Source organism: Sorex fumeus, unplaced genomic scaffold (genome assembly GCF_029834395.1).
Source record: "Sorex fumeus unplaced genomic scaffold, SorFum_2.1 ptg000011l, whole genome shotgun sequence".
NCBI classification, from domain to species: Eukaryota; Metazoa; Chordata; class Mammalia; order Eulipotyphla; family Soricidae; genus Sorex; species Sorex fumeus.
This window is the reverse complement of record NW_026606068.1, coordinates 5,628,281-5,640,289: the sequence shown is the minus strand read 5'-3', so window position 1 is coordinate 5,640,289 and position 12,009 is coordinate 5,628,281. Positions and strand designations below refer to the sequence as shown.

General features: G+C 70.5%; 1 protein-coding gene across 1 annotated transcript; it reads left to right on the top strand.

Annotated features, from left to right (window-relative positions):
- The first annotated feature begins 463 nt into the window (after nt 1-463).
- TMEM201 (transmembrane protein 201) lies at nt 464-10,907 on the top strand. The gene is made up of 11 exons (XM_056110983.1): nt 464-618; nt 4,298-4,418; nt 4,501-4,692; nt 4,912-5,091; nt 5,258-5,610; nt 5,706-5,909; nt 8,316-8,551; nt 9,135-9,206; nt 9,427-9,726; nt 10,165-10,302; nt 10,778-10,907. Exons 1-11 carry the CDS (start codon nt 506-508, stop codon nt 10,873-10,875), a joined length of 2,007 nt encoding a protein of 668 aa, XP_055966958.1. The 5' UTR covers nt 464-505; the 3' UTR covers nt 10,876-10,907.
- Nucleotides 10,908-12,009: the final 1,102 nt, after the last annotated feature.

Below are 12,009 nucleotides of genomic sequence, written 5' to 3'. Positions count from 1 at the left end.
CGTTCCTAAACCATTATCTACTTGGTTCAAACACAAACGATGGGGATCTACAAATTACCATGCACCGTTTTTTGGGGGGGAGCCCCCCCCCAGACCTTGGGCTTCCTTCCCAAGCGAGGTTTCATTCTGGGCTTGCTTCAGCTTCTGTCCTAGGGCTGCTGTCTGACTGCAGTGGCCCCCGTGGAAGTGGCATCAGGCCTAGCGGGCGGGGAGACGCCGCGGGGGGCGGGGCCGCCGGGCGCGCGCTCGGGCCCCGTCTCCGGCCGCGCGGGGGCGCTCGCGGAGGCTCCCGCCGGGCCGGGCCCCGCCCACACGGCCCGCCCCGCGCCGCCATTGGCCGCGCGGCGGGCGCGCGCCGAGTCAGGGGGCGTGGCCGAGGCGGCTACAAAGCGGCGAAGGTCACGGCGCGGGCCGCGCGCGCCGCCGCCGCCGCCTCCCCGCGTCCCGCCCGCGCCCCGCGTCCCGCCCGGGCCCCGCCGCCGCCGCCGCCGCCGCCGCCGCCGCCATGGAGGGCGTGAGCGCGCTGCTGGCCCGCTGCCCCGCGCCCGGCCTGGCCGGCGGGCTGGGCGTCACGGCGTGCGCCGCGGCCGGCGTGCTGCTCTACCGGATCGCGCGGAGGTGAGTGGCGCCGCGCCCGGCCGGCCACGCGCTCGCGGCCCTGGGCCCGGGGCGCGCGGCCCCCGCCCCTGCCTCCCTCCCTCCCTCCCGGCCGGGCGGACGCGCCCGCGACCCCCGCCCGGACCCCAGCCCGCCACTCCCGGGCCGGCCTGGGCGCCGCCGGGGGGGGGCGGCGGGGCGGGCGCGCCCGCGACCCCCGCCCGGACCCCCGCCCTGGACCCCCGGGCCGGCCGGCGCGATCCGGGCGTGGGCCGGGGTCGTGGGGGCGCCCGGGTCGCGCGGGGGACGGAGCCCCCGGCCCCGCGCCCGCGCTCCGGAAGCCGGGGGCCCGCGCCGGCCGTTGTGTCCACGCGGGGATTGTCCGGAGCCCCGGCCCCCCCGCCCCCACCCCCGCCCCCGCCCGGGCCGCGGGGAGCCGGCGCCGGCCCCGCTCCCGCTCCCGCTCCCGCGTGGGGCCCCGTCACGGCGCTCGGCCCCGCCTGGCTCCTCCCCGGGCCCCGGCTCGGGGGAGGCGCCCCCGGCCCGGAGGGGCCGCCGCGGGCCGGGCCTCCCGCTCGCGCGCTGATTGGTCGTCGCCGGGAAGCCCCGCCCCGCGGGCGCGCTCCCGCCGGAGGGGGCCGGGCGCTGTCCGCGGCCCGGCTTTGGGGGCTCCCTCCGGCTTCCCCACCCGGGACCCTAGGACCTCCGCGACTGCCGTCCGACCTGGGGCTGGGGCGGGGGGTGCCTCTGCTGCTGTGGGCCCCACGCCCAGCCTCCGGGAGCCCCGGGAGCTGTTTGCTGCAGCACGACCTGTCGGGACCTGGTTTGGGTGGGAGTGTTGGAGTCGCCCCTTTCTGGCGCGGAGGTCTGGGGGGTGAGCCTCTGGGTGGGGGACATCCGGAGTCCCGGCAGGGTCTGCCCCACGCAGCTCACTGCCCGCTGCTCGCTCCCAGGGGCTGCTGGGGCGCCCCTGCCCTGCCCCAAACATGCGAATGCCCGGCTGACCCCCAAACTGGGCTGGGGGTCCAGGCAGATGCTCCCAGGGTGGCCGCTGTCCCCGGAGGTCTTCGGCCTGGTCTTTGTGCTGCCCTCCCTGCAGTGGGGTGCCCCAAAACGGGGTGCTCTGGGCCGGCTCTGCCCCCTCCTGGACTTGCTTGGCAATTAGCAGCCCTGCTGGGGCCTCCTGTGTGGCCCAGCCCTGGGGTGTAGGGACCTCAGTTTCTCCCTCTTGGAAGGGACAATGTGTGATGCCACTCAGGCACGAGGGAGCGCCCCCCCACCCACCCCAACCTGCGGTGTCCATCAGCACCCGGCTCTTCCCACAAGTCCCCAAGGAGCCCCCTCTCAACACCCAGGCGACTGGTCACTCGCATCCTCCTAGGCTGGCAGGGGTGGCACCCTCAGCGTCACTGCCCAGCACTGTCCTGGGTGCGGGTGTGGAGCTCCAGCTCCCGGGGTGCCGGGCCCACGTTGGTGGGGAATGGCAAGGAGAGGGCCCCTGCGTGGTTGGCAGGAATTCGGGGTAACACGGTTAGCGTTGGTCAGCTGTGGACTGACACTGTGTAGGTCAGTCGGCTATGGACTGACTGTTGGGGTCAGTCGGTTTTGGGCAGACACTGTGAGGGTTGGTGGCTGTGGGGTGACACACTGTTAGGGCCAGTCACTGTTAGGGTCAGTCCGTTGTGTGGGCTGACGCTGATACAGTCGGTCAGCTGTGAGCTGACACCGTTAGAGCTGTGGCATGACATGCTGTTAGAGTCAGTCACTGCTGGAGTCAGTCCATTGTGGGCACACACTTTTAGGGTCGGTAGGGTGTGGGGTGACACTGTTGGGGTCAGTCGGCTGTGAGCTGGCAGTGTTAGGGCTGGCCGGCTGTGGGGTGACGACAGTCACGGTCAGTCACTGTTAGGGTCAGTCCATTGTGGGCAAACACTGTTAGAGTTGGTCGGCTGTGGGGTGACACTGTCAGGGTCTGTCATCTGACACTGTTAGGGCCAGGGTCATTCTCTGGTATAGTCAGTCACTTGTGGGCTGATACTGACAGGGCCAGACAGTTGTCTGGTGACACTGATAGGATCAGTTGTCTGTGAGCTGACACTGTTAGAGCTGGTCGGCTGTGGGGTGACAGAGTCACGGTCAGTCACTGTTAGGGTCAGTCCATTGTGGACTGACACTGATACGGTCAGTTGGCTGTGGGGTGACACTGATAGGGCCAGAAGGCTGTGGGGGGATGTGTTGTTAGGGCCAGTCGGCTGTGAGGTGACATGGTTAGGGTTAGCTGTGGGAGTGACGCGCTGTTAGGGTCAGTGAGCTGTGGGCCGGCGCTGTGGACGGCATATGGATCTAGGCTTGGGCAGGCAGGGCCTGGCATTGACGCTTCTGCCTGGCTTCTCCGGAGCTTTCTGCTGTGTGGGGCCCCCTGAACCCCAGCAGGGCCTAAAGCGCGGGAGCCTCCTGTCCTGCCCTGTTCCTCCCTGTCTGTCCCCTCACCCGGCCTGCAGTGACAAGTGCTCGGACCCAGAGCTGACTGGCGGAAGGGCTGGGGGGACTCGGGGTGTCACCCTGAGCCGAGCAGAGGGCTGGACCATGAGCCAAGGCCTGAGGGGTCCCAGAGGCCATAGGCCCAGGGAGGGTCACCTGATGGCAGCTGTGAGAGGGGTCACAGGCCCTGGGACCGGTCACCTAGAGAGGGCTGTGTGAAGGGGTGGTACAGGCGCAGGGACCGGCCACCTAGAGACAGTGTGCAGGGGGGGTAGGGGGACACTGCCAGTGGCCAGCGCTTGTCCTCGGCGCGTGCACGCCCTCGGGAATGGCTCCTGCCATGACTGACCAGTGTGCCCCCACCCCCCAGAGGGACAGCTTGGAGCCAGGACCTGGCGGGGCCTGCTGGAGCGTTGCCCTGGCAACCGGCAGGTTTGGGGACTTCCGGGCAGGTGGGGCCCGGGGCCTCTCGCTCTCTCCTGCCTGTGCCAGGCTGCAGCTCCGGGTCAGCCGCGAGCTCCCGTGTGCCCGTGGGTCAGGCTTGGGGCACTGAGCGGCGGCCCCCCTCCCCCGCCCCCCACCCTGCAGCCTTCTCCCCTTTGCCCCCAGACGGGCGCTCCCTGCCCTCGGCCAGCCTCCTGGAGCTGGTGGCCTTCCCGGGGGCACCGCGCGCTCTGGGAGCCCCAGTCCCGCGCCCGCCCACTCGGCAGCCAAACTCTGTGGCTGCTGTGCGCCAGGGTGGGGGGGGGGGGGTTGGAGAGCAAGACTGGGCCCAGGGGACAGCCTGTTTCTGTGTGCAGGGCTGGAAGGGGCTTTCCTGGCTTGCCTCGAGAAGCTGGCGGGGGGAGGGGGGCGGGCAGCTCCGCCACAGCAGAAGTGGCCTCTGGGCAGCTGTCCCCAGGCTTGTTGGATTCTGGGCTCTTGGAGACAGCTGCTGCAACACCCAAACACACACACGCACATATACACACACGCACATATACACGCACACATGCATGCACACACACACATGTCTGGGTCCACCTGTCACTGCAGGGGCTGGTGCACATCTTGTCTCTGCCCCCCCCTCCGCCCCCCCCCCCCTGCTGCAGGGGGTTTTGGGGGATTTGGGGCTGAGCAGTTGGCTCCCCGCACGGCCCCCAGGAGACTAAAGGGGCCGGGGGGGAGGGGCGGCCACCGGGTGGGCGAGAGGCCCCGCTGAGCCGGCCGTCTCCCGCAGGATGAAGCCCACGCACACCGTCGTCAACTGCTGGTTCTGCAACCACGACACCGTGGTGCCCTACGGCAACCGCAACTGCTGGGACTGCCCCCACTGCGAGCAGTACAACGGCTTCCAGGAGGTGGGCACGGCCGGCCGCGGCCAGGGGCCGGGAGCGCGGGGCGGCCGGGGCCCCGCGACCTGACCCCCCCATGTCCCCCCAGAATGGCGACTACAACAAGCCCATCCCGGCGCAGTACCTGGAGCACCTGAACCACGTGGTGGGCAGCGCGCCCGCGCCCCTGGCCCCCCCGCAGCAGCAGTGGGTCAGCAGCCGGACGCTGCTCTGCCGGCGCTGCAGCCAGCACCAGGCCACCAAGATCCGGCAGCTGGCGGCCTTCACCCCGCGCGACGAGGTGAGCCCGGGCGGCCGGCCCCCCCGGGTTTCCCGCTGGCGAGGACGGTGCCCCCCGCCCCTCGCCCGGACTGTGGGACTCCCGGGAACTGGGGAGCACGCAGGGTCGGGGGCCCCCAGCCCACCGTGCTGCCCGAGCCAGGCCCCTGCTCCCGGGCGCGCCTGAGCCCCGGCCAGCCCGGCCCCCGCCTGTCTGACCCTGCGCCCGGGGTCCCCGCAGGGCAGGTATGACGAGGAGGTGGAGGTGTACCAGCACCACCTGGAGCAGGTGTACAAGCTGTGCCGGCCGTGCCAGGCGGCCGTGGAGCATTACCTCAAGCACCAGAACCGCCAGCTCCGAGCCCTGCTGCTCAGCCACCAGGTCCAGCGCCGCCAGGACGCCGAGCGCGGTCACGGGCAGGTCCGTGGGGGCGGGGCTGGGGCTCACGTCTCCGCCGTCCCCCCTGGAACCCCCACCTCGGCTTCCGGGCCAGGTCCCCCGGGATGGACCTTCACGGAAGGGCCAGTGAGCCGTCTGCCCGCTGGCCCTGGGCGGGGGCCCCGCTGACCAGGCCTCTCTCCCCCAGAGCTTCTGTTCCTTTGCTGTGAAGTCACCGGTGCAGGTCATCGTGCTCCGGGCCCTCGCCTTCCTGGCCTGCGCCTTCCTGCTGACCACCCTGCTGTGTGGCGCCGGAGACCCCTTCATCCCGGGACCTGCCCTGCCCCCAGCCCTGCCCCCCGGGGGGAACGGCTCTGCCGGCGCCGCCGCGGACAACGGTACCAGCTCCGAGAGCTGGCGGCAGCTGCTGGGCCTCCTGCCGGCACCCGCTGCCGAGAAGCTCCGGGTGCTCTGGGCCCTCGGGCAGCAGCACCAGGTGGCCGTGGTGGCCCTGGGCCTCCTCACCTGCCTGCTGGCCATGCTGCTGGCCGGCCGCCTGAGGTACGTGCGTGGGCACGGGGCTCCCCGGCCTGGGCCGCATGCGTGCGGGGTGGGGGTGAGGGGGTGTCCTCACGCCCTGTCCCCCCGCCCCACAGGCTCCGCAGGATCGACGCCTTCGCCGCGGGCCTGTGGGCGCTGCTGCTGGCCCTGCACCTGGCCGAGCAGCACCTGCAGGCCGCCTCGCCCGGCTGGCTGGACACGCTCAAGCTCAGCGCCACGGCCCTGTGCTGCCTGGTGGGCTTCACGGCGGCCGTGGCCACGAGGAAGGCAACAGGCACCCGAAGGTTCCGGCCCCGAAGGTCAGAGAAGCCGCAGTGACGGGGCGGGGGGACGGACGGACAGACGGATGGACGGACAGGCCGCCCCTGCACTGCGTCGCCTCTCTCTAAGCTGCCTCACCCCTGCTTTCCTGGCGCCCGGTCCTGGCCCCGCCCGCCCCCACCAAGGATCTGGGCGCCCCCTCGCTGCTCACCACTGCCACCCCCGTCTGGCCAAAGACCCCACGAGCCCTAGGCAGGGGCTCCCGCCCCTGCGATCTGAGGGTGCAGCCCCACACGGCCCTCGGCAGCCCCCGGAAGGGAGAGCGTGTTCTTGGACCAGTGGGGGGCAGGGCGAGTGCCCCAAAGGGCGGGAAACGCTCTCGGCGCCCCTTGCGGCCTCGCGCCTCTCCCGGTCGGTCACTCGTTCGTCCCAGGATCCGGTGAGCACCCGCTGAATGTGGCAGCGCGTGCCTCTCCCCGCCGCTGCCCTCGTCTGGGAACACCCACTTCCCTCCGCTCACCCACATGATACTGGCCCGGGTGCCCAGGCCTGGAAGCCCCGTGTTCCAGACCCTGCTCCAGCCTAGCCCCCAGCTCTCGGGAGCCCCTGGCCAGGGGAAGGGGGCGCTCCCTGGAGACAGGAACGGGCCTTGGGCCTTCTTGTCCTTGTTCTGGAATCACCCAGACCCCGCTGGCCCTGGGCTGGTGGGTGCTCTCCCCGCGGGGCCTGGCATGCGTGCGTGCGAGTTAAGTTATGTATGCCGGCCCCGCTCCCCGTCCCTCTCCGTGGGGCTGGGCGGGCACCCGAGATGCCCTGGCTGGAGGGGGGGCCTTGAGCCCATGCAGCCCAGTGGCAGCTCCGCCCAGAGCTGTCCCCGCACTGTGTGCCCAGGACGGCTGAGCACGGGATGGCTGGGCACGGACGGGTGGGCAGCGGCCAGGTCGCCCCTGGGTGTGTAGCACGGGACGATTGTCTAGTACCTGAACTGTACCCAGGACCCCAGCCTCGCTCGTCGCGGTGTTGCTGCTGTATTTCAATAAACGCCCCGGGCCCGTGTGGGCGGGGTGCCAGGCACCGTCTTTCCTGCTTGGTTCTTTCATGCTCCTTCTGCGCAGAGGCGGGGGGCCGGGAACCGTGGGCCCCCAGGAGTGGGGGGGGGCAGGCCCAGGTGCCACTGGCTCGGGGTTGCTGGAAGGCCCCCCCCCCCACTGGGGCTCAGGGGCCGGCTGGGAGCTTCTTCGTGGCCAAAGGGCAGAGCCGGGTCAAGGCAGGAGAGATGAGATGGAGGGCATGTCCCCCGCCGCGGGTGCGAGCCAGGAGGGCACTGGTGGCTGGGGCGTGACCTTGGGATCCCGCCTGGCTGGGTCGGGCAGAGGGTCCAGATTCGGGAGCCTCGCCCCAACAGGCCGGCACGGGTGGCGCTCGGCAGGCTTCCCTGATGTCCATGTGGGACGCCCAGGGCCTTGCTGCCATCTGCTGGGGCCCCCAGGACCGGCCGCAGCTCTGGAGGACGGTTCACAGGGCCGGGTCTGGTTTCGGGGGGCACGTCAGCTGTGTCATGGGGAGACGGGTGGGCTGGGGCGACCCTCGGGGAGCTACTGCCTTGATGTCTCCGAGTTCCCCGAACGTCCACGCACTCGGAAAGGCTTCGAGGTCACATGGTCCCCCCAGAAGGCTCCTGCAGACCCCACGATTCCTTGGCAAAACCGGTTCAAAGCGGTGGTGGGGGTGCAGAGTAGTGGGGGGCCTGGCGGGTGCAGATGGCGAACGCCCCAGCTCTGCTGCAGGGCCAGCCCGCCCGGCGTCACCCACCCTGTCCCTTGGGACCGAGGTAAGGCTGACCGGCAGCCCCTCAGCAGCACTAATGTATTAACCCTTGACACCCCTGTGAGCGGTCGCTCTAATCCAGCATGGTTGACCTGCTTGGGCCCGCTGGGCCTTGGTGTGATCGATCCTGTCCTGGGTTAAAGAGACACTGTCACCCGCCCTTCGGGCAGCACTGTGAGCGAATCCCGCGTGTCTCAGTCCGCGTGAGCCCCTGCCCAGGGCGCCCCCACTGGCCGCCTCCCTGCTACTCTCCGGGGGGGGGGGGCTCTGGGGTTGCAGGAGGCTGCGGGGGCACCTCTGCCCTCAGCTCTGGGCAGGGACCAGAAGTGGCGCCCGCTTGGGGGCTGGCCGAGGCGGGCAGGGGCATCAGTGTCGCTTTAGCCCCGAGACCTGTCGTGCAGTTGGTGGTTTGCTGTGAGCTTGATCCCGGGACCGGGGGGCGTGTGGGGGGAGGGCCGGGCACGCTGGCACCTCGCACCACCCGCTGCTAATGGCGTGAGTGCCAGGCTGCCCTCCGCTCCGACTAACGCACGCCTGGCCCCGACCGGCCCGCACGTGGGAGGGGGGCCCTGGGCCGCAGCTCACCGTCCCCTCTCCCGCACCCGGCGGTCTTGCAGGTACTTCCCCGGAGATGCCGCAGGCCTCTTTCCCGTCGGCCCCGGCCTGGCCATGCCCTGCCCGAGTGTCCTGGGCCCCCCGCCGCCGTCGCTCTTCGTCCCGGCTCCGCCCGGCTTTGTGCCGCTGGCCAGCCGGCCACTGTTCCGCTCCACCCGCCGGCCCTCGCCCTCCTCACTGCCCAGCCACCTGAGCCGGGCCCTCTCGCTGGGCACCATCCCCTCCCCGACGCGAGCAGGTAAGGACGGGTGGGGGCTGCCCACGGGGGCCGGGCCTTAGTGCTGCGAGTGTCCGACTCCCTTCCACAGAGGTGCTTGGGGGGGGCCGGGGGCTGCCCTGCTCTGGGAGCTGCCTGGCGACTGTGGCCAGGTCTCTCCCAGGAGGCGGCCACCCTTCTTTCCTGTCGCCTTATCCCTGGGAGCGCCCAGGACTCAAACCCACTGACCTGCTCGGAGCCAGCCGGGGGCGTCTCCCCCAGGGCTGAGGGGTCCCCGCCTCAGTGGCCACCGTCGGCTTCTCCAAAGGCACCATCTCTGTTTCCCTGGGGTGCAGAGACCTGCCGATGTCGAGCCCAGGACCGAGGGGTCCCAGCCAGCACCCAGCACGTGCCAGGATGCTGTGTTGGGGGGTCCCGACTGCCGTCTGTGGTGCTGGGAGCGGCCCGTTGGCCCTAGCCAGGCTGGCACTCGGGGCCCTACCATGGGCATGTGACTCCTGTCGGCTGGGTCCAAGCCGGGTCTGCCCTGGGCCGCGGGTTGGGGCCTGGCAGAGGGCGGGGGCTGCAGCAGGGGTGCTGACGCCCGTCGTCCATCTCTTTGCAGACTCGGGCTGCCTCTTCAGTGGGAGCCGTCCACCATCGCGCGTGGCCCGGCCTGGGCAGCTGCTGCTTTCCGGTGAGTGGCCCCCACATTCCCACCCCCGCCCCTGCCTCCCTCTGTGGCACCCGGAGACCCGAGGGACAATGTGGCGCAGCTGTCAGCGCCCAGGGACGCTCGGGGGGAGCGGGGCAGAGCGGCCCTGAGCACGGCCGGGGTTGGGTCCTTCTGCCCCGCGTGGCCTCAGCGGGGCCGCCACGGTGCCGACCGACACGTCTCTGTCCCCTCTGCCCTCCAGATTACTTCTCCCTGCTGGCCAGCAGCTGCCCCTCATCACCGCTCCCGTCCCCAGCGCCGTCCGTGGCCAGCTCCGTGGCTTCCAGCTCTGGCTCCCTGCGCCACCGCCGGCCCCTCATCAGCCCCGCCCGCCTCAACCTGCAGGGCCGGAAGCTGCTGCTCTTCCCGGCGCCCCCGGGGGAGGCCCCCCACAGCCCCAGCAGCTCCGAGGAACACTCGCCCCCCACCAGCCGCCTCTTCCCCCTCGAGCTGCCCCAGGCCCCTCCGAGGCCGCCGCCGCGGGACTCCAAGCTCACCGTGGGTACGGCTCGGCGGGCACCTCTGCCGGGTGGGGGCACCTATCGTGGCTGTGGGGGGGCCTCTTCTAAGCCCCGCCCCGCCACAGACTCCTTCCAGCCACGCTCGCCTGCCCGCCCCAAGGCGGTTGGCTTGGTGGGGAACAGAGCCAGGGCTGCAGTCATTTGAGCTGTTTGAAGATTGATCTGGAAGGTTCTGTGCCCTGGAGCGGGCCCCGGAGCCTCAGGCTGCAGCTGGTCATGGGCATCTCCAGATCTGTGCAGACGTGGAAGACCGACTGCCCTTCCCGTGTCAGGGTGGCCGCCAGGCTGCACGCTGGCCAGGCCCCAGAGCCTCCTCGTGGGGTGGGCACCCCTGCCGTGCCTGTGGGCGTTCGGGGCCCGTGGGGACCTCCCCTGCGTGTCTGGGCGGGGACCCCCCAGTGAGCCAGCGTCTCTCGCAGATGTGAGTGCCGTGCCCGACGGCGGCAATGCCTGCAGTGACCGCCCCATCAAGAAGGAGGACGACTCCTCGCACGCATCCACCTGCATGGTGGACACCACCACCCAGGGCTGCCCTGAGGACACTGCTGCCTGGAGAGGTCAGTGCCACCATGGCCACGGGGCGGGGGGGTGGGGGGGGGAGGGGCAGGGGGGTGGTTCCCAGGTGACACGCAGGTCCCCAGGCATCTGACTCGGCTGCCCACCCCCCCATCTCGCCTGGCTCCAGGCCGCCCGGGGCACAGTGCCTGGACGTATTCCGCGCTGACCAGTGCCTGGACACGCCCTGCACTGGAGAGATGGTCGAAATGCCCAGAGCGGGGCCAAGGGGCAGCAGGGAGTTCCCAGGGAGGCCGGTCGGTGCTGCCTGGATGTGGTGCTGCCCCCCAGCTGCTGGTCACCTGCCTTGGGGACCTGGGTAGGGTCCTCGCCCCGTTCTCTAAGTGGGTGTCCCGGCCAGAGCCCGTCTCAGGTGCATGCCCGGGACCTGCCTGCAGGTGGCGCCCCAGGAAGGGGGGGAGGACTGACCGCGGCATCCCAGGGGATCTCTGACCTCTGACTAACACCCTCTTACAGGTCACGTCAGCCCCTCCCTGGTCCGGGGCCTCTTGGCAGTGAGCCTGGCCGCCAACGCCCTCTTCACCTCGGCCTACCTGTACCAGAGTCTGCGTTGACCCGACAGCCCCCGCACCCCAGTAGGCTCGGGGAGCACCCAGGTGCATGCTGCTCCTCACTGCCGCCACAGGGCCTTGGTTGGTGGAGACCACCGCCCCCTCGTCCAGACCGAACTCCCGGATCGAGTCCTGTGCTCGGTCGCGTCCCACGGACACTCGAGGTGGCCCTCACGCGGCTCCTGGGCTGACTCGGCCTTACTTACGTTTGGTGCTGACGCTGATCCAGAAGCCGGGGCCCCCCAGGCCCTGCTTTGCCCTTGGGGTGCCCCTGCCCTCCAGCCCTGCCTGGTGGACCTTGTGCTCCGGGCCACCCACTGGCCCCACGCCCACGGGGAGACCCCATCTCGTACTGTACTTCATCCCCCAGGCCGAGGGCCCGTGCCACCAGCCTGGACCCTGCCCGGGACAACGTGGTGACAGGCGTCCTCTAGGCGGCTTCTTCCTGCGCTCAGGCCCAGGGGTCCGTGGAAGCGTGTCCTCCGGCCCCTGGTTCTGTTACCTCTGACCCCCGCCCAGCGGCACCCCCTCTCCCTGCTCCCCGTGTCCCAGCCCTTCCCTCCGCCAGCACCGCCGGTCTGGCTCTGGTGTCACCCGCCCAGTCCGGCCACCGACACCCCACTCCCGGGACCCCCGCTGACTCTCCCTCAGCCCTGTTGGGGTTCCCTCCCACCGAGGGGAGGGGGCTCAGTCCGTAAGGGACAGGCGCTGGGCGTGAGGGTGAGCAGCAGGCCTGTGCCCGTGTTGTGCATATACGTGTGCACGTGTGCGTATATGTGTGCCGGGGTACGTACACGTATGCCATGTGCCTACGCACGTGTGCTGTGTGTGAGCACAGCCATGCACACACTGAGCCTTGGAGCCGGCTCGAGGGCGGGCGGAGGCGTCTTCACTGTCATTCAGGGATAAAGTTCCAGTTTATTTTCCTACACGTTTCTCCCGTCAGGCCTTGAGCCTGGCCAGACGCGGCCAGACGCCCCCAGTCCTCCCCCTCGCCAGGACGCCCATTTTTTAAAGCTTTGGGTGCTTTTTTTTTTTTAATTCATTTTTTTTACCATGTGGGGAAGGGGCCGCTCTGGCCCCTCCCGCCCACAGCCCTCCTCCCGGCCCTCGTTTGTACAGCGCGAGTTTTTTACT

Coding starts and splice junctions, on each gene's coding strand:
- TMEM201 (XM_056110983.1), top strand. CDS start 506: ATGGAGGGCGTGAGCGCGCTGCTGGCCCGCTGCCCCGCGCCCGGCCTG. Junction 4,693..4,911: donor CCTTCACCCCGCGCGACGAG/GTGAGCCCGGGC, acceptor GGGTCCCCGCAG/GGCAGGTATGACGAGGAGGT. Junction 5,611..5,705: donor CTGCTGGCCGGCCGCCTGAG/GTACGTGCGTGG, acceptor CCCGCCCCACAG/GCTCCGCAGGATCGACGCCT.